General features: G+C 45.7%; 1 protein-coding gene across 4 annotated transcripts in view; it reads right to left on the reverse strand.

The window, feature by feature from the left end:
* MGA (MAX dimerization protein MGA) overlaps positions 1 to 20,296 on the reverse strand; it is a 97,978-nt gene that overhangs the window by 15,435 nt on the left and 62,247 nt on the right. For 3 of the 4 annotated variants that reach the window (XM_048484347.1, XM_048484348.1, XM_048484344.1), the window contains 2 exons: positions 12,086 to 12,382; positions 3,995 to 5,901 (listed from right to left, as the gene is read on the reverse strand). In XM_048484347.1, coding sequence (XP_048340304.1) covers positions 3,995 to 5,901; positions 12,086 to 12,382 — 2,204 coding nt within the window. Of the gene's footprint in view, positions 1 to 3,994; positions 5,902 to 12,085; positions 12,383 to 20,296 lie in introns of those variants that run through there. The other variant, XM_048484350.1, reaches the window with a different exon arrangement.

Consider the following 20,296-nt stretch of genomic DNA (forward strand, 5'->3'; position numbering starts at 1 on the left):
TCCATGAAAACATGTATATTTCATTTATTGTTAGATTTGTATCCTACATTCCCTGACCAAAGTAGGGCTCAGGGTGGCTAATAGCTTAAGAGAAGAAGAGTTTGGATGTATACCCTGCTTTTCTCAGCTGTTAGGAGTCTTAAAACAGCATACAAACTCCTTCTTCTCCCCCACAACTAAAGGAATAAGACAAATTATATAAATAATAAATGGGGGAAAAAGATTAAGAGTAAAAATAAGGATAGGTAGACAAGCAAAGGTGCAAACATTGCTGCCTCATCCATAAGCCTGGGGGAACACCTCCTTCTTTCAGGACCTGCAGAATTGAGCCAGATTCCACAGGATCTGGATCTCAGTTGACACAGTGTTCCACCAGGTCAGTGTCAGAGCCAAGAAAGTTCTGGGATTGCTTGAGGACAGCTGGACACTTCTAGGACCAGAAACACTAGCAAGTGACTAGTGCAGTCTCTGTCCCATAGCCAGAGCAGAAGCCAGACTGAAACAGGTCCAGGATCAAGGTATCCTACGGAAAGACGTGGAGCTGTTGCACTGTTGCTCTCTCAAGTACCTTACCAAGGAATGAAAGATTCAATACTGGGTGGTCAATGGACAGATCATAAGGATCCAGAGATAGTTTTTTTGTAAGAGCAGCCTCCTTCAGCTTCCCTGGAAAGACCTCTGAGCTCAGAGACAGATTGATAATGCCCACCAGGAGGTCCCATACTCCATCTCCACTGGCTTTAACCAGCCATGTTGGACATGGGTTAAGAGGCAAGTGGTGGGACTTACGCCACCCAGAATTTGTTCATCATTGGCCCAGGACAGGTGGCCAAAATGGTCCAAGAAAGAACCTAAAAATGGCCAAGGAGTCTCCAGTTTGTTTCAATATTGGCAGATGTCAGAGCTGGGGCAGGGCAGAAGAGCTGTGTACAAGGAATGGGTCACCAGATCCCTGCTGGCCTGCCATCTCTGAAGCCCACTTGGACTTCAGAGATGGGTGGAGAGCTGTGTGCAGGTACGGGTCACCCAACCGCAACACACAGCCCTCCAGGCTGGCCTGCCACCTTGGATGCTCCCTTGGGTTTCTGAGGCAACAAGGGGGAGCTGGGTGCAGGGATCAGCTGATCCTACCTGTGCTGCCTCAACTGCTTCTCTTGCACCAAAAGCCAGAAAAGCTGAAACCCTTCTGGCTTTTTTAAAGTGCCAGCTATTCAGCTTCATCTGGTTACCTATTTTTTTTATTGTTGGGTTGGCTATATCCAAATGCACAGCCCTAGTACTGAGCACTCTCTAACCAGATAGCATAGGGTGCATCAGGTTGCAGTTTTCTTTCAAGTATATTTGCAATTTTGCCTGTAGAAAACAAAGGCATTTATAACTTTAAATTCCATAAATATTTCAAGTATTGCAATTTTATATGCTAAGTAAGATAGACATGATGTATTTTATGTTGTCAAAGCAGTAAAATTAGTTGACATTTGATAGGACAATAAGTGTTCCATAGATTTCAATTCCCCCCTCCCCATTTCTGTTATTTTTCCAGAAAAAAATAGGGTTTTTGGCTGTGGAAACTTCAAAATTTCACCTCTCTAATTATAACAAATCCTTATACATAATTACCTAAGAGATGGAATGTCCAATGACGACCCCCCAAGTCAATGGACGCTCAGGACTCACAAAGTGAGTCTTGCGCCCCCATTTGTGGGTGACATTCCATCCTGTCCCTGCCAGCCTTCCCCTACCCCAGGAGCCTTCCCCCGCCCCAAATGACAAATTGCCACGCCAGGGCAATGCCCTGCCAAGCCTGTCTGAAGCCTCCCCACTGAAGCCTCCCCCTACCCCAAAAGCAACTGGCCCTGGTTTGCCACTCACAAAAAGCAACCCGGCCCAGTGTGGCAATGGTAGTTTGTCACCCGCTGTCTCACCCCAAGCTCCCCATTGCCCCCAAAAGCAACCTGGGTTGGCTCAGCAGCATATTATGCTGCCACCATCCCCCTACCTGATCTATCTGATGAAGCCAAGGATCAACTTGATGAAGCCAAGTGCCGGTTTCAGGTAAATCCTGTGGCAGAAACTGCTCTGGGGCCGGTCTGCTTGGGAGGGAAGGGTTCCCCCACCCACCCTCCTCCCTGTCTAGAGCCCATTTTATTTTAATTTAAAATGGACTTTAGTGCTAGATTATATATAAAGGAACACTTCTTAAAGGCTTAAAAACTACTTCAACAAGGACATTTAGTACTTTATTTGTGTCCTGAGGCTTAAAACTACAGGTGCTCCTTTTAATGTTTTCAGGTTTTTTACACTCCCACTTCACCCAATGTATTTTTTTAGATTTCACATTTTTGAGTTTGTAGACAGATCTGTCTTGCCGATTCTCAGGTCCAGTCACAGGATTTCATTATCGAAAGATTTGGTTAACTTCACTGTGAGAATATAAGATTTAACTATATCAGATTAGTACCACTGAAAGTAACAAAAGCAGATCCCCCCCCCCCCCCCAAATACTACAAAGTTGAGTGAATCAATCTTCTTTAGGGATCACAGTTCACAGTTCAAGAGCATATCCCTATGGAAACAATAGGAGCTATCAATTTACTGTACAACCAGTTGGGGGCAGGGCCTTAGAAAGCTGAAATATTACTCACGCATTTTTCACCAGCTCAGAACCTCTTAGCACAGCTTGTCTTACCCCAATTCTCAAAAGCAAATGAAGGGCCGTGCCTCTTTATGTTAACTGCTGCATTAGTTTTCTTTTCAATATGTTTGGGACCTTTTCAACTTTAGAATATCTTTGATATTGCACCTTAACTCTGACATAATTGACTCACCCTCTCTCACACACATACAAAGTATGAAGCATCCTATACCAAGTAAATGTTACTGTAGGAGATTACTTGGAATGTGAAGTAGCACAGATGGGAAACATACTTAAAAAAACACATTGGGTTAAGGTATACATTCAAAAATGTAGGAGGATTAGTTTCAATCCTGTTTCAGCAATAACTTTTGAGGATTTCCAGGTACTATTGTTAAATTCAAGTGGCGATTTGAAACGTTTTTGTGGATGGAGGAATGGGCCAGAGAAAGCTGTATAGCAACCTCCTTTCCATTTGCTTTCTCCTTTCCCAGCTCAACTTCTTGCCACTAATACCACCTCTTCCACTGTCTTGCCAATAGCTATGCAGAACTGGTAAAACACTACAGAAAATTCAGGAAAGCAGCTGCTCTAACAGGGGACTATGGAGTCCTCTTCTCAGTAGTGGAGGTAGAAGAAGGCATTGGGGGACTGGCCACTGAACCCTCCCCCCTTCCAATGATAACTGGTGGCACATGCACATGCACAGTAGCAGTCAATCATCAATGTCATCTATAGAAACAGCAGAAGAATTTTCATTTTAGTGAATAATTTAAAACATGTAATTGCTTTATTTATTTAAGAGGAGACTTTTTAGAATATCGCTGTCAGCTGCACTAGATCAAGGTTGAGTTAATATTCCCATTTGGTTAGAAGTATTTAATCTGGCTGTGACCAGAGTTGCTAGACTTGAAGGACAGAAGCCAAAAAGAGGACAGGAGCCTTGAAGGACAGGAGCCCTTGGCTTTTTTAGCTGAGGCCCTGAATAATCTAGAGTGAGGTGTGGTACTCTCTCTCTCTCACACACACACAGAGACACAAATTGTATCTTGTAATCCACCCTGAGCCTTGACTGGAGAGAAAAACAGGGCAGACATTCTTGAATAAATAGGTAGTTAGGAAAATATTTGAAATATCGCAGTGTCAGACTCCTATTTTTAGGACCAGTAATCAAATTCTGGTCACTGGCCCTGTGGAGGACTTCATAACATTTTCAAAAGTCTAGTATCATATTTCTGAAAGCTTTCGTAAACAAACCACTGGGATATTTTCACTACTTTGTTTGACAATCATTTTTCTTTTTTAATCAAAATCATGTAATAATAATTGACCTGTTCACTTAGAACAGCATATGCTCACCAGTGTTTCAACATTCACTATATCTTCACTTCGATAACCAGACACTTCATCAACTGTCTCATCCGCAGAATCATCAGTCTTTTCATCTTTCTCTGTATCATCCAGGGTAATATCAATAATATCTGCATAACCCTTTCTGCAGTAGTTCGTTCTCACATTATTCTGTTTTGTGCATCTAAGCAATTTTTCAGCCTGCTCATCAGCACCTATATCATCATTTTCCAAAGTGTCTGACCGTGCAGATGTTTTGCTGCAAGGACTGCTGACTTGAGAAAGGCTCTTTTTAACAGTCTGATCATCTTCCTGAAAACCGGTAGTGACAGTTGCATGAGATGTGTTATGTCTCACCTGAAAATCTAAATCTCTTTCAGGTAAAGACTCTTGGAAACTATCCATATTTTTTTTTCTTGATGTATTATTTTGAGGTTTGGCACTGCTGACTTTGGGTTTCCCTTTCTCTTTGCTCATCTCTACTATAATAACAGAATCACCATTTGGCTTCCTATTCCTCCCTAGCAGTTCCAGCTCTTGGTTTTCACATGGACTCAAAGGTGATTTAGTCTTTTTCTCCAGCTTCTCTCTAGAATCCATGTGTACTTTGTGCTTCCCCCTTGGTTTCTGTACAACCACCAACATCTCTTCCATTTCCAACAGTGTCTGCTCAGCTCCTCCTGAATTAGCAGCAAAGCGTTGTGTTTGGACAGACTGCGTTTGCTCCTCATTTGAGCTTTCTAAGTTTGTAGTGTCCGTAGGCCCTTGTGATGAAATGTGTGAAAGAACTCTGCGCCCCTCAGAGACATTTTCTGAACTATATGGTACCTCATCATGGGTATTTTCAGCACATTTGGCATTTTGTTTCTTCTTAACCTTCAACTTGATTTCATCACATTTTAATTTCTCACCAAGGTAGGAGTCGTCTGATGATACAGCTTCCGGCTGGGAGCCAGAAACCTTGCTTGAAATTTTTTCCATGTCTGCATCCCTTTCAATCATTTCTGGAGTAACAGCATTTTTGTCACATACAATCCCAGCAGAATGAGAATCTGTTCTTTCTGAGGGCAAGATATTTTCTTCTAGCTTGATATTTGACAATGTTATATCTGACTCCACAGCCTCCACCTCTTGAGTATATGATGTCTTTTCTTCTGTATGAACAGACTGGATCTCATCTCTCTCAGTGGTATTTTTTACCTCAAGAGATCCAACTTGTTTTACAATGGAATCTGAGGCACTTTTTTGCCCTGGAAACTGAAGCAATGCAAAACTGCCAGTCTGAAGAGGAATTAGACTAGATGAACTATTTAGTTGGCCAACAATTTTTGAATCTGCACCTGCCTCAGATGCAGTGCTTTTTAGTCCTGAAGGAGAAATTCTCAGAGTCAGAGTGCCAGCTTGTGATAGAGGAACTAATACTGGAGGAATAATGGGTGCTGCTTGAGCAGATGCAACAGACACAGATTTGGGAGTCTGCAATGTCTGGCTTACAGCGGGGGATGGCAACAAAGTAGAAGTGGCCTCAATAGAAGAGGGTATAGGCCACATCAAGGGATCCACAATGGTGGGGGGCACTACCAACATGGAAGCAGCCTCAGTACTAGAGGATGTGGGTAGCACTGAAGAAGTCTCAGAAGCAGGGAGCACAGACAAAACTGAAGTGGCCTCAGAAGTAGGGGATGAGGACAAAGAGGAAGGTGGTGAGGACAAACCAGGAGTGGGTATGGTGGCTGGGGTAACAGATGACACTGAGGTGGTCTCTGTGGACAGAGGTGCCAAGGAAGCACAAGGGTTCATGGACAAAACTGAAGTAGCTGTGGTAGTCAGAGTCACAGATGAAATGGAAGTGGGCTGACACACAGATATATCTGGAAGTTGAGAAGGCCCGGGCAACCGGATTCCTACAACAGATCCTGCAACAAGAGTGAGAAAGAGAGAATGTATTAGTCCTTGACGCTGTTTTTAATACAATGAAGGCACAGATTTAAGAGTCTTCAATGTCCTGAATAGAGGCCTTCAGGGGAGGGCGGTCTAAAAATTTACAATATGAATAAACAAATAAAATATAAAAACGACAGCTCCAGGTTGCTGAAGTTGGTAAAAAGCCCTCGTGGCTATAGCTACCACCTGCTTACCCAACAGTAGTCCTGAGCCCAAGAGTACCCCGAGACTATGGGATCTGTTCCTTCAAGGGACTGCAAACTCATCTGGAATGGGTTATACCTTAAATCCTGAGAAAGACCTTTTGCCCATCAATAGCACCTCCATCTTGTTGGTGTCAGAATCACCCGACTTTCAGTTTCATTTCTCCAGCAACCATAGCTCCCACCAAACTCCGGGACCGCCCCCTCGCACACCCTACATATACTGGGACTGAGGGCAAGAACCCTCAGTTCCAGCACCCTGTATTTAGGGCAACATACATCAATAAAGTTCGTTCCTTTTCCATAAAGTCAACTTTGTCTGAGTGCGTCCAGCCTTACATTGGGCTGGAACTCCTCTCAAACATTCTACTTCGCATCCAGACCCACGATCGAGAATGGCTGGGCCAGGAGAAAACTTCCGCTGCCTTGGACTCTCCCCAGCGGGCAGAGGGACCCTGAGCAGACAACCCACATCAGAACGGGTGAAGGAGAGCCGCTCACGGCGTGTGTCCTGGACGGGAGTTGGCTCCCTACGTAATGTTGCTGAACCGAGTCGGACCTATACACCAGCGACCATAGACGAGACGGAGAGAACACAGTACCCACTGTACGCAGTGTGGCTCCACACCGAGGAGGTGACCTGAGAACGAGACCAGCTGAAAGCGGACCTCTTGGCCTTGCAGAACCAAGTGGCCTCTCTAATGGCAGAACGGGAGGAGCCGCGGGGAACCCCGAAGACCCCTACGGCGGAAGGGAACCCAAACCCGGAGAACAAAGAGTTGAGGGCTGAGCTGCGCACCCTGCAACGACAACTCAGCGGCCTCGCCTGGAGCCGCAGAGTCCACCAGAGAGACAGCGAGCAGACCACCACTTGATCCCAGCCGACACCCGACCATGGAAGGGGGCCCCGGAAGGGTTTCAAAATCAACTTCAATGGGGACCCCAAAGAACTGGCCTTCTTCCTCATCCAGGTCAGTTCGTATATGGAGATCCACGGAGATGGCTTCAGATCCGACCGTGACCAGGTGTTCGAAATCGGGACCCGACTTTGAGGAGAAGCTGCAAACTGGCTCGTCGGCCTGGTGGAGGAGGACGCCCCAGAGATCTATGACCTCGGACAATTCCTCCTTGCCCTATGCGGACCCCTTGGCAGAGGAAAAGGCCAGAACGGCACTGTCAGTGACTTCGCAGCGGAATTCCGCCACCTAGCCAGCCGCCTGCGGGGGTTGGCCCAAAATGGTCCTTGTACAGCTTTTCAAGGACGCCCTCCACCCCAAGGTACTGCAGTGGAGCCTGATCCACGGGGACCCCCCGACCCTGATGGACTGGATCAAGAGGCCAGGCGATGCCGAGCTGCGGATTCAACAGGTCGAGCAAGCGGAGCAGCGCTGGAATCATGTCCAACGCACTCCACCACCACAGACTACCGAAAAGGGTATGCCCTGGCCGGGGCCCCCGGACACCAGTAGGGCCCACCGCCGCCGCCTGGGTCTCTGCCTACACTGTGGGAAAGAGGGCCACTACGCAGCAACGTGCCCAAACCCCGCCGCTCGCTGGCAGGCCCCTCAGGAAATGCCACCCGCCACCACCCGGGGACCCCGTGAGGTCTTTGAAAGAACCTCCCCGCCCGCGCACCATCGCTGCTCCGGTAGCCTCTGTTCAGGCCGTCGCAGATGCGTCTTCACGCAACTCTGAGCTCTCGGTAGCCCAGGACTATGACGAGCTGGCGGGAAACGACAACGACCTGGTCTGATGGGCACCGAACGCCAGGTCGCCTCCACAGGTGTAAGGTCGTGGGTGAGTGCACTTGCCACTAAGCCGGTGGTAGTTTCCGTCACCCTCTTGGTCCCAGGCTCCCCGGCCACGACCCGCTCTGATGCCCTGATTGACTCGGGTTGCTCCCGATGCCTAATTTACCTCGACCTCGTAGAGGCACTTGGCCTCGAATTGATTGAGCTCAAGACCCCCATTCGGTTCAAGCAGATGGACGGCTCCCTTTTGGGGAGCCACTCACAAGTCGGAACCAGTGACCATCTCTTTGGCGGGAGTCACTGAACGCTGCCACTTCATAGTGGCTGAACTGGGCAACTTTCCTCGAGTCCTCGGCATGCCTTGGTTGGCCTGTCATGACCCAGTCATCAAGTGGTCAGAACACCAGGTCTGCATTCCCCGCCGGCCCCCCACCGATGCCCAACCGGCCCCGTCGTCTCCGGGTTGGCGGCATGTGCTTCTCCTCCTGGTCTGCCTTCCCACTACCAGGATTTGGCAAAGGCGTTTGACGAGGGAGAGTGCGACAGGCTCCCACCCCACCAAAGTACTGATTGCGCCGTCGAGATAATCCCGGGGGCGCAGCTCCCAAAAGGGAAAATGTACCAGATGAGCCCAAGGGAACTCAACGCCTTGCGGGACTTTGTTGATAAAAACCTGGGTAGGGGGTTTATTAGACCAACTATGTCGCACATGGGCCTCCCAGTTCTGTTCTGTAAGAAGAAGGACAGGTCCCTGTGACTCTGCACGGACTACCAGGGCCTCAGTGAAGTCTCCAGGACTAACAGGTACCCTCTCCCCTTGATCAAGGATCTCCTGGGTCACCTATTGAAGGGGTGGGTGTTTACCAAACTGGACTTGAGGGAGGCATACTTCCGGGTGCGCATTGTGGAGGGGCACAAGCATCTCACCACGTTCACCACCCCCCTGGGACAGTTCAAATACCTCGTGATGCCTTTCGGGTTAAGCGGGGCCCCTGGGGTGTTCATGAACGTCATCAACGAGGCCCTCCATGATCTGCTGTTCAAGGGAGTCGTGGTGTACTTAGACAACATCCTGATCTATTCAGACGACATGACTTCACACATCACACTAGTGCGCGACGTACTCCGTCGCCTCATCAAACACGAACTGTACGCCAAACTCTCCAAGTGCGATTTCCATAGGGAACGGGTGGACTTCCTGGGGTACCGGATCTTGGGGCGGGGGGTGGAGATGGATCCCTCCAAGGTCCAGGGGGTAGTGGACTGGCCGGTCCCCCACACCCGCAGGCACCTACAATCCTTCCTCGGCTTCACTAACTTCTACAGAGATTTCATACCCAAGTTTGCATCAATCGCACTCCCCCTCAACGATCTCCTCCGCACGAAGGGGGTGGGGCCGGGCGGAGGGCGGCCGGGGGCTCCCAATGTCTGGTCCCTGGAATGCCAGACTGTGTTCCAAACCCTCAAAACGGCCTTCACCTCCGAGCCGATCCTGGCCCACCAAAAAATTCATAGTGCATGTTGACACAACGGACATGGCCTTGGGGGCTGCCCTGCTCCAACAGGGGGAGGATGGGAAACTACATGCCTGCGCTTCCCTGTCCCGCAAATTCACGGGGGCTGAACTGAATTGGACGGTGGGCGATAAGGAAACGAGCGCCATCCAGCACGCCCTGTCCGCCTGGCGGCACTGGCTTGAGGGGCCCCCCCTTCCATTTGAGGTGTGGACGGATCACAGAAACCTGGCTTTTCTTAAATCCCCCAGCAGGCTTTCTGCCAAGCAACTGCGGTGGGCTGATTTTTTTGCCCATTTCAATTTCACCCTGAACTTTTTCCCAGGGAGGAGCAGCCCGCTTGCGGATGCGCTCTACCGCCTTCCTGACTCCTCCCCGGCGGAGGAACGGCCCATTGGCACAGTGTTCTCCCCTTCCCAGCTCGGCCTACAAGCCATCACCAGGGCTCGCTCATGGCAGCAGGGGGCTGTTGTTGCTCCCACCCATACCCTTCCTCTAGCGCTTGAGACGGACCTCCGTGCCCATTCAGGGTCTGTCCCTGATGGAGACCGGGTGGCGGGTACCCTCACCGAGCGGGGGGGCTCTGGTGGCCGTGGGCCAAGGTCTATGTCCCAGCGGGACTCCACGCCAGAGTCCTAGCGGGCTGCCACGATGCCAAGTCAGTGGGACACGGGGGGTTCATGAAGACGCTTCACCTGACCAGGAAGCAGTTCTGGTGGCCGTCCCTCCGGAAAGATGTGGCTGACTATGTGGCAGGCTGCCCCATCTGTGCTGCGGCGAAAAATGTAACGGGGAAGCAGCCTGGCCTGTTGCAACCACTCCCCAGCCCCGAGGCTCCATGGTGCCACATCTCCATGGACTTCATTATGGACCTCCCAGTCAGTGGCGGGAAATCGGTCATTTGGGTGATGGTGGACCTCCTTTTGAAACAGGCCCATTTCATCCCCTGCCGAGGACTCCCCTCGGCCTAAAAGCTGGCGCGCCTATTTCTGACCCACGTCTACCACCTCCACAGGGCCCCCCGCAAGGTCATCTCCGACAGGGGCCCCCAATTTGTCTCCCGGTTCTGGCGGGACTTCATGAAACTTTTGGGAGAATTGGGGCTCTCCTCCGCATACCACGCGGCGACTGACAGCCAAACTGAACGGGTTAACAGCATCTTGGAGCAGTATCTCCGCTGCTACGTTAACCGCCACAATGACGATTGGGCCGCCCTCCTCCCGTTCGCAGAGTACGGGCACAATAATGCGGTTCACTCCAGCATGGGCCAAAGCCCTTTTAAGGTGATCTATGGGCAGGACGATTCACCTTTTCCCCTGGAGGGGGAGCTCCCCGACGGCCCGACGGACCTGCAGGAGTGGATTGCGTCCCTCCGTGACACATGGAGTGCCGCACTGGACTCCCTTTCGAAAGCCAAGGCTGACTACAAGTGCTTTGCAGACCGCAAGCGCCGGCCAGTGGACTACCAGGTGGGGGACCGTGCGTACCTATCTACGAGGAACCTACAGGGGCTGCCGGGGACCCGCAAGTTGGGGGCTCGCTTCATTGGACCTTTCCGTGTGTCCCGAGTCATCAACCCGGTTGTGGTAGAACTCGAGCTTCCGAAATCACTGGCCCGTGTCCACCCAGTTTTTCACATTAGCCTCCTGAAAAAGGCCATGCCACGCAACGACTGGCACCCGGACGCCCCACTACCAGAAGTACTCGTGGTGAATGGCGAAATTCACCAGGAGGTGGAGGCCGTGGTGGACTCGCGCATACACAGAGGGACTTTTCAATACCTAGTCGAATGGAAGAACCTCCCTCCCGGGTACAATGAGTGGGTGTCCGTCCACCACACCGCCGCCCCATGCCTTTTCTGGGCTTTCCACCGGACATACCCCGACAAACCGGGTGGGAGGGGGGCTTAAGGGGAGCGGGATGTCAGGATCACCAGACTTTCACATTAGCCTCCTGAAAAAGGCCAAGCCCGGCCTCTCCAGCAACGCCACATTCCAGGACCGCCCCCTCGCACACCCTACATATACTGGGACTGAGGGCAAGAACCCTCAGTTCCAGCACCCTGTACCTAGGGCAACGTAAATCAATAAAATTAGTTCCTTTTCCATAAAGTCGACTTTGTCTGAGTGCATCCAGCCTTACAGTTGGGATTAAGCCTCAATTTATTAGCCTGTATCCACTCCAAAACTGCCTCCAGACACTGGTTTTGGGTTTCGACAGCCTCCCTGAGATCTGCTGAAAATGAAAGATAGAACTGCATGCCAAATCTATGGATGACCTCAGCCAGCTGTTTCATGTAGATGGTTGAAGAACACAGGACAGCTGGAATCCTGTGGTATCCAACAGACCAAAGACCAACAACTAACAAAATAAAATTGAAACAGGATGTATTAATGCCCCAAATAGATTATTTTTATCATGTGAGAAAAACTGAGTAATGTTACGGTGATGAAAGGCGTGCCAGTCCCATTACTCTACTGCATTGGTAGAAAAATGCATTCTTCTATTGCAAGGGCACCTAAACCACAGCTAACACCCCAATATAAAGACATAAGACCCACTGTTCTTCTCTCCATTGCAACATAACCCTATGAACGAGGAACACAGATGGACAATTCTAAGGGACTATATTTGTTGAATAAGTTTCTTTTCAATCTTAGAAAGCAGAACAATCTTTTGATTCTTTACCTGAATTACGGAACATTACAGGGGACAGGTTGGGCTGTGGTCCTGCAGGTTGGAACTGATGCAAAGGAACCAGCTGGATAATCTGCCCATTAGGATGTCGGTAGAGATTCACACCACCAGGGTTCCTTAAAGGTTGCAAAATCATTTTTTTCCCTTGAGCAAGCTGTGTGTTTTGTGAAGGTCGCACTGCAGGAGACCCTTGATGTACGGGAATTAAAAGCAGTCGTGGTCCCATACGTTTCTCTGCACCAGGAGATGATCTTGGAGGGCTTATAACTGGAGATAAAGTTGCAGCATCTGCAATATTAGGAAACAACAAACTTAGTATTTATACATATAGCTTGGAATCAGCTGAGGGAGGGGGAAAAGAAGGGTGGGAAATGGGGGCAGCAGAGTAGGATGAGGGGCAGGACCCTACGAGACCCAGGCTGACACCCACCAAGGAGAGAGACGAGGCTGCTTAACTGCTGGGCTTGGAGCATTCAGGGCAGGGAAAGGAAGAGAAGGACGGAGCAAGCCCTGCACGAGCCAAGCCTTAGCTTGATTTAAATGAATAAATCAACTAATAAAACCGCCATGTTGACCCGACTTGCTTGAGGCAGCTCCAGCAAACGGCTTGGGAGGGGGAGCGGGAGGAACGCGACTGACAGAACTTGCCTAGACATACAGCAACACTCAGTTTGTGATTTTACAAAATTGTCTTTACCTGAATTACGGAACATTACAGGGGACAGATAACAAAATGGTTTTTGCTAGAGAACATTTGATAATCACATCAACTGTCAATCTACTCCAATATAAACTACCCATCAGTGGCTAGCCAGGTGTTTCTAAGAACCTTTCGAGTACATCATAAACAAAATTAACTTCCCCACCATTTATTTCCAGCAATTATTTCTTAATATCCAACAGCATGAAACAGCTTAATATAATAAGGTGTTTTTTCATGAAAGAGATTAAATATATTCCCCAGTATACCTTTCCTTATAAATAAGACAGCACAATAAACTCAAGATCCCCTCAAAACAAATTTATTTCTTATTTTCTAAAAACCAGGTTCTTGTTTCACATAAATTTCTCCACTAAAGAATCCCTACATGTGTGGAATGAAACTTGTGAACATTCCCAATGAATCTGGAAAACATTAGAAGGCTCATTCCGCACATGCAGAATAATGCACTTTCAAACTGCTTTCAGGGCTCTTTGAAGCCGTGTGGAATGGCAAAATCCACTTGCAAACAGTTGTGAAAGTGGTTTGAAAACGCATTATTTTGCATGTGCGGAAGGGGCTGAAGAGACATCAAAAGATTTAAAATTTCCAGAAATTTTGAAGAAACAAGAAAAAAAACATACACATAAAATCTTGTGAAAAACTGAAATATATGCAATACTTATACCTTCCTATGAAACCTAAACCTCTTTTACTGGTTTAACAACATAAAATGTTGTTCCCTGGATGTAAATAGAAGTGCTGAAGTAGCATTGCTTTCCATCACCTGCTTTACTGAAGAAGGGAGAGCTACTGTGAGAGAAGAGTGGGGTCTCTGCCTTATTGTTCTGGAAGGAAAGAGGGTGAGGGTGTGCCACTTTTTTGTTTGTTTTTAACCAGGTGAGAACTGGTTTTGTGAATGTGTTTTATTCAGATCCAGGTCTGGGCTTTTGTATAATGAGTATTCAGTGTAGTGTGAATCTTATTTTTTGCTATTTATTGGTTTCTTTTGTCTGCTGGTGGGAGAGATGTGCTAGAGGAGATGGAATGGAGTAAGAGATGGTGCCACTACTCATAGGGTGGTGGGAGAAGCAGGTAAGAGACAAAACACATTAGTGTGCTGTTGCCCTCTATGCAACCTCTTCCACACAAAGTGATGTTGGTAACCATATCAACAATCTACCAGGCTACAAAATCATGCGGCTAAATGCTAGATCAGTCACAGGGAAAACAGAAGCCATCCAGAATTTAATGAGAGGACTGTCACGTATCACTGAGACTTGGCCAGGTGAGGAGGAAGGATTAACTTCTCCCAATTGTATCTCCCAGGGTACCTGGTAATGTATCAGCATAGGTCTGGGAGGTAGTATCCTGTAATTTATAAGAACTCTATCCCTTTAGCATGGTGTCCTGCCCAGGGCACTATCAGTTTTGAGGCTGAATATCTAATGTTGGGACTCAGAGACAGGACTGAGATTCTATCAGTGTCCAGCCCACCCTCTTCTCCAGCAATCACTCTACCTAAGCTGACAAAGATGGCTTTGAAGACCTCTAAATTAGTAATCTGAGGGGACTTTAAAATTCATCTGGCGGCGGACTGGTCAGATGCAGCTCACAATATCAGAGCCTTCTGTGACAACCTTAAGCCTGTGTCAAGTAATAGCTAGCCCAATACATCATGCAGCTCACACTCTTGATCAGGCATTTTGTTTTGGCCCGGGCGAATGTGAGGATGGAGGAAATGATGACAGTTCCTTTGTCTCTGACAGATCACTTTTTCCTCAGATTTTCATTTAAAGGGGCAGGGGATCTGAGTCTGAGTCAGATAGATCTGAATGGCTTTCTGATAAGGGATTTTCCTGTGAATATGTTTGGTGCTTCTGTCAATGCTTTGGTTAACCTCTGTGAAAAAATGGTTCCCCACGCCATGAAGTTTGAGGGGAACGTTTAAGCTTTCCCCCCCTCTGGGCAGGAGGCTTCCAGACTCACCCAGCCACCTTTTTAAGAAATGCTAATACAGGCAGTGAGAGACAATGGGATGAGTTAAATCCCCACTCTTCCAAGCAGGTATCAGAGATCTGGAGGCTCCAGGAAAAGGCTCTTTGACCTAGGTTGACCTGGTCTGTGGGTAGAGAAAGAGAACTGATAAAAGTCTTGAGAGCAAGAACGAAACTCTCTTCTAGCTGAAACCATAAATGGGGAAAGAGCTCTTGCTGAGGTCTGGAGCAGGAAACTATTTTAAAAATATTTTATGTTTTTAAAATTACATAGACTATAAGAATGGTGAACCAGCCACCCTACAAAGAGAAAGAGCTTGAATATATAGTTATTAACCTCTTTCCCCCAAAATATCTAACATATATAGTGACATTTAAAGACTAAAAGATCAGAATAGAGAATAGAAAAAAGAAACTAAATGGCTCCCATCTTGCCTTCACTTTATATACAGTATTTCTAAAATTTAATTAGATCTGCTCTTATACCAGTGCTTATTTTCCCATCCTTTTAAAACTAACCATTTATGCCAACCTGTTTATAAAAATCTAAACAAATAACCTCAGTTAGCTGTCTCTACCTATTTTTTAAAACTTTTGTACATTCCAATGCAATACCATTATCTACTTATATCTATCTATTTACTCTAATATCCTTAATCTTTACCCATATAAAAAGTCTATCTTTCTTTCTGGAATATCCCTCCCACCCAGTTTAAACCCTTGGTCTTTCATTCATCTCTCCTAAAATAGTAAAAGTGAGCAAGCAAGCAAGCAAGAATGTAGCATGTTCAGCTTATGTACAGTTCTTTGTTCTTGCTGAAGAACTTCCTTATTCCTGGATACCTGTAATTGTCTGATAGGCTCCATTTAAGGTAAAATACAGTTCCTCCATCAGCAGCCATCTAAAGGGTATCTTCTTCTTTAAGGCATCCATAAAAATTTATGGATTCCTTTCCTTTCTTTCCAACAGTGTTTCTTAGAATCAGAGAGTTGGACGAGACCACAAAGGTCATCAAGTCCAGCCCCCTGCCATACAGGAACACACAATCAAAGCACTCCCGACGTATGTTCATCCAGCCTCTGTTTAAAAACCTCCAAAGAAGGAGACTCCACCACTCTTCAAGGCAATGAATTCCACTGTTGAACAGCCCTGACAGTCAGAAAGTTCTTCCTAATGTTTAGGTGGAATCTCTTTTCCATTACTCAGTGTCCTAGTCTCTGAGGTGGCAAAAAACAAGCTTGCTCCCTTTGCAACATGGCATCCCTTAAAATATTTAAACATAGCTTTCATGTCCCCCCTTAACCTTTGCTTCTCTGTACTAAACATCCCCAGTTCCCTAACTCTTCATAGGGCATGGATTCTAGACCTTTTACCACTTTGGTTGCCCTCCTCTGGACCCGTTCCAGCTTGTCAATATCCTTCTTAAATTGCAGTGCTTAGAACTGAACATAGTACTCAAGGTGAGGTTTGACCAATGCAGAGTAGAGTGGTACAATTACATCCCTCAATCTTGACACTATACTCTTATTGATGCATCCCAGAATTGCATTGGCTTTCTTGGCTGTCATATCACACTGCTGACTCATGTTCAGTTTGTGATCAGCTAAGACTCCCAGATCCCTTTCACATGTAGTGTTGTCAAGCCAGGTGTCACCCATCCTATATTTGTGCATTTCATTTTTTCTGCCTAAGTGTAGAATCTTACATTCATCTCTGTTGAAATTAATTTTGCTAGCTTTCTAATCTGTCCAGATCATTTTGAATCCTGCCCCTGTCCTCCAGGGTATTAGCTACCTCTCCTAATTTGGTATCATCTGCAAATTTGATTCTTGTGGTAGTTCTCTCATTATTGCCATCAGATCTTGACCTTGAAACTGCATTTTTTAAACTATCCAAATGAAGAATATCTTCTTTTAGTGATGTTAATGTCAAATACACTACACAGTCTTGGTGAAGATTCTAATTATTTGGCTACTACCTCACATGGTAGATTTTGTCCACCATGGGTTTTAATTCTTCAATAGAAAGATATATACATGTTGCCAATTCTGGAATAAATCCTTTTTGAAGATCATCTTTGTCTTTTTCTAGCGAGGTTCTTATCCTCAGAGCATACTTCCTCTGCTTCAAATTAAACTAAAGCATTTTCTCCATTTTGCAGTGAATTTCTTTCCTATTCACATCTAGCTCCATCTGTAATGTTTTCATATCTTCTGTTACTCTCTTTCAATCAGTAGCCATCCCTTTAATTTGTTTCTGAATCTCTGCCATCTCTTCCACAAATCTGTCTATATGATCCACCTTCTGCTTCATCCCAGACAATTTTTTTCATGGAAATAAGCATTAGTTACACTCTTTGCAATACATCTGGGCTCAGGGAGTCCAGGACTCAACCTTCAAGAAGACTCTCTTCAATTCAGCCATATCCAATTTGTTGGAGTTCTAAAACTTTGGTTCCAGTTTCTGGCTATCACTGATGGTGGTTGCTCTCTAGAGAGGAAAGAGAACCCTGCTGCCTTTTTTGCTTGGAACATAATTCCAACGTGAAAGCGCCTTGCTCCATCAAGAAATGGGAAGGAGGGGTGAGGGGTGCTGCAAGCATGCCAGTAACCCTGTCTATTTTCTCCCACTGGAGCATGCTCACCACCTCAATAATGGAATGAGAGGCAGCATTAGCTGTCGAAACCAAGTGATACAACACTTTCTTTGAAAATGTGAAGAAAAGAAAGTGGCCTCCTTGCCAGATATCTTATACTTCAGCCAGTGAGAGCTTTGAATCTGCTAAAACAAGAAGTACTCTTTTTTTTGTACGCCTGCTAAATGAAATGCATAATAACGCCTGTAGAAATTACCATTTTGAAATGTTTTATCTCAATTGGAGCTGTAACTGCTCTAAAAGTGCAAGTGGAAAGTTCATAATATGCTTAGAGGTACAGCAAATGATTTATAACCCATCTTATAAATGAAATAAGCTTATCTGGGTGTATATTGAAATTTGGTGGCGAAGTGTGAGGAGAGGTTGGTGCACAAGTAGATTTGTCTAAAATAGAACTAAGTGAACTAAGAAGTACAGCTAGAGGAGGCAGCTATTTTGGCCATGTGCTCACCCAAAGAGCTGAAGGACATCTTCCAAGTAATGGAGAATCTGTAGTCAGCTGTAACATCCTAAGCTTAAGAGCCTACCCTATGATACCATCTGATAGGGTGCGTATAGAAAGAGGGACACAGGAATTGCATTTGTTTTTCATTTTTTTGAATCCCTTGTTCAATTTGGTGCTGTGCTAAAAGTATGCTTGTAAACATTTTCTTTTTAGCAAATAACTTTTGGTTGCTAGTAGCAGTTCTCCATTTTGCAGTGAATTTCTTTCCTATTCACATCTAGCTCCATCTGTAATGTTTTCATATCTTCTGTTACTCTCTTTCAATCAGTAGCCATCCCTTTAATTTGTTTCTGAATCTCTGCCATCTCTTCCACAAATCTGTCTATATGATCCACCTTCTGCTTCATCCCAGACAATTTTTTTCATGGAAATAAGCATTAGTTACACTCTTTGCAATACATCTGGGCTCAGGGAGTCCAGGACTCAACCTTCAAGAAGACTCTCTTCAATTCACTAAGACCTCCATTGTCTCAAACATGTTATTTTGAAAAAGGGGCACAAGGAGGGAAGAAGGCTGGCAGTTGGCAAGCAACTATTCCTCCAGTAGCGCATCAGGCAGTAAGAAGGTCAGGTGGTGACAGCGTTACCAGAGGGTTAAATACAGACTGCAAGGCAAAGCAGGTATGTTCTGCCACAATCTCTAATAAACCAGGAAAGTGGTTAGCATATAAACTGAGAAAAGAACAGCAAAAGAGAATGATTGTGACTGACAATATTTCAATACAAAAGGTTTTTTATAATTATTATGCGAATTTATATAAAGAACAAGAAATTAAATGGTAAAAATAGATGAATAAGTAAGTGCCACCTACCCAGGATTAAAAATGAGCAAAGACCTATTACGAACAATGTTACTACAACAAAGGAGGTGTCAGATGTTATTTTTTAAAATTAAACCAGGAAAAGCTCCTGGTCCAGGTGCATATCATAAATGTTTTGAAGAGATTTTACAACCTTTACAAAATACAGTGAACTCTAACTTGCAAGGAAGAAACATGAGAGACTCTTGTAGTGAGGCTAACATTGCTTTGATACCTAAATAAGACCAAGATGTATCACAAGAATTATAATAGACCAATATTGTTATTAAATCACAATTATAAAATATTTACTACAATTCTAGTGGAGATGATAAAATTGTGTTAAAGGACGTTGTTCATAAAGATCAACGTGGCTTTGAACTGAACTGTACATTAGATTATTTGGAAAAACATAATGAACAACAAGTGGTTCTGATATATTTGGACACAGAGAAAGCGTTTGATATTTTAAACTGGTCTTTTTTGTTCAAGGTTCTATAAAAATGGACTTTGAAGAAAACTTTACAAAATGGGTGAAATCAATTTATACATCACAAATGGCATAAATACTTATTAATGGAAACTTAACAAGACATGTGACATAAAGGAGAGAACAAGACAAGAATGCCTGCTCTCCCCTCTCGTTTCCTCCAGTCTTAGAAGTATTAAGCAGAGACATAAGAGCTGATGAGAGGATTGAGGGAATAAGAATTTTAAAAGAATCTTATAAACTAAGAACATTTGCTGATAACCTGGAGATAACAATGTAAAATCCTACAAAGAAGGATTTCTAATGTCTAAACTGAGACCATTTTGTACTTTAGAATCATAGGCCCCTTCCGCACACGCAAAATAATGCGTTTTCAAACCACTTTCACAACTGTTTGCAAGTGGATTTTGCCATTCCGCACAGCTTCAAAGAGCACTGAAAGCAGTTTGAAAGTGGATTATTCTGCATGTGCGGAATGAGCAATAGAGCTGGAAGAGATCATAAGGGCTGTTGAGTCCGACCCCCTGTCATGCAAAAATACACAATCAAAGAACTCCTGACAGATGGTCATCCAGCCTCAGTTTAAAAACCTCCAAAGAAGGAGATTCCACCACCTTCTGAGGCTGCATATTCCACTGTCAAACACCTCTTACTGTCAGAAAGTTCTTCCTAATGTTTAGGTTAAATCCTAGTGTTTAGGTGAAATTTCCTGTACCTTGAACCCAATACTCCTTGTTCTATTCTCTGGAGCAGCAGAAACCAAGGTTGCTCTATCTTCAACGTGACATCCCTTCAAATATTGAAACATGACAGTCAAGTCACCCCTTAACTTTCTCTTCTCCAGACGAAACATATCTACCTCCCTAAGCCGCTCCTTTTAGGACATGGAATCTAGAAGTTATGGTCGCCCTCCTCTAGACCCATTCCAGCTTGTCAATATCCTTCTTGAATTGTGGCGTCCCGAACTGGACACAGTATTCCAGCTGCAATCTAACCAATGCAGAATAGAGCTGTACTATTATGTCCCTCAGTCTAGACACTATATTCCTATTG

This window comes from Sphaerodactylus townsendi, linkage group LG02 (genome assembly GCF_021028975.2).
Source record: "Sphaerodactylus townsendi isolate TG3544 linkage group LG02, MPM_Stown_v2.3, whole genome shotgun sequence".
NCBI classification, from domain to species: Eukaryota; Metazoa; Chordata; class Lepidosauria; order Squamata; family Sphaerodactylidae; genus Sphaerodactylus; species Sphaerodactylus townsendi.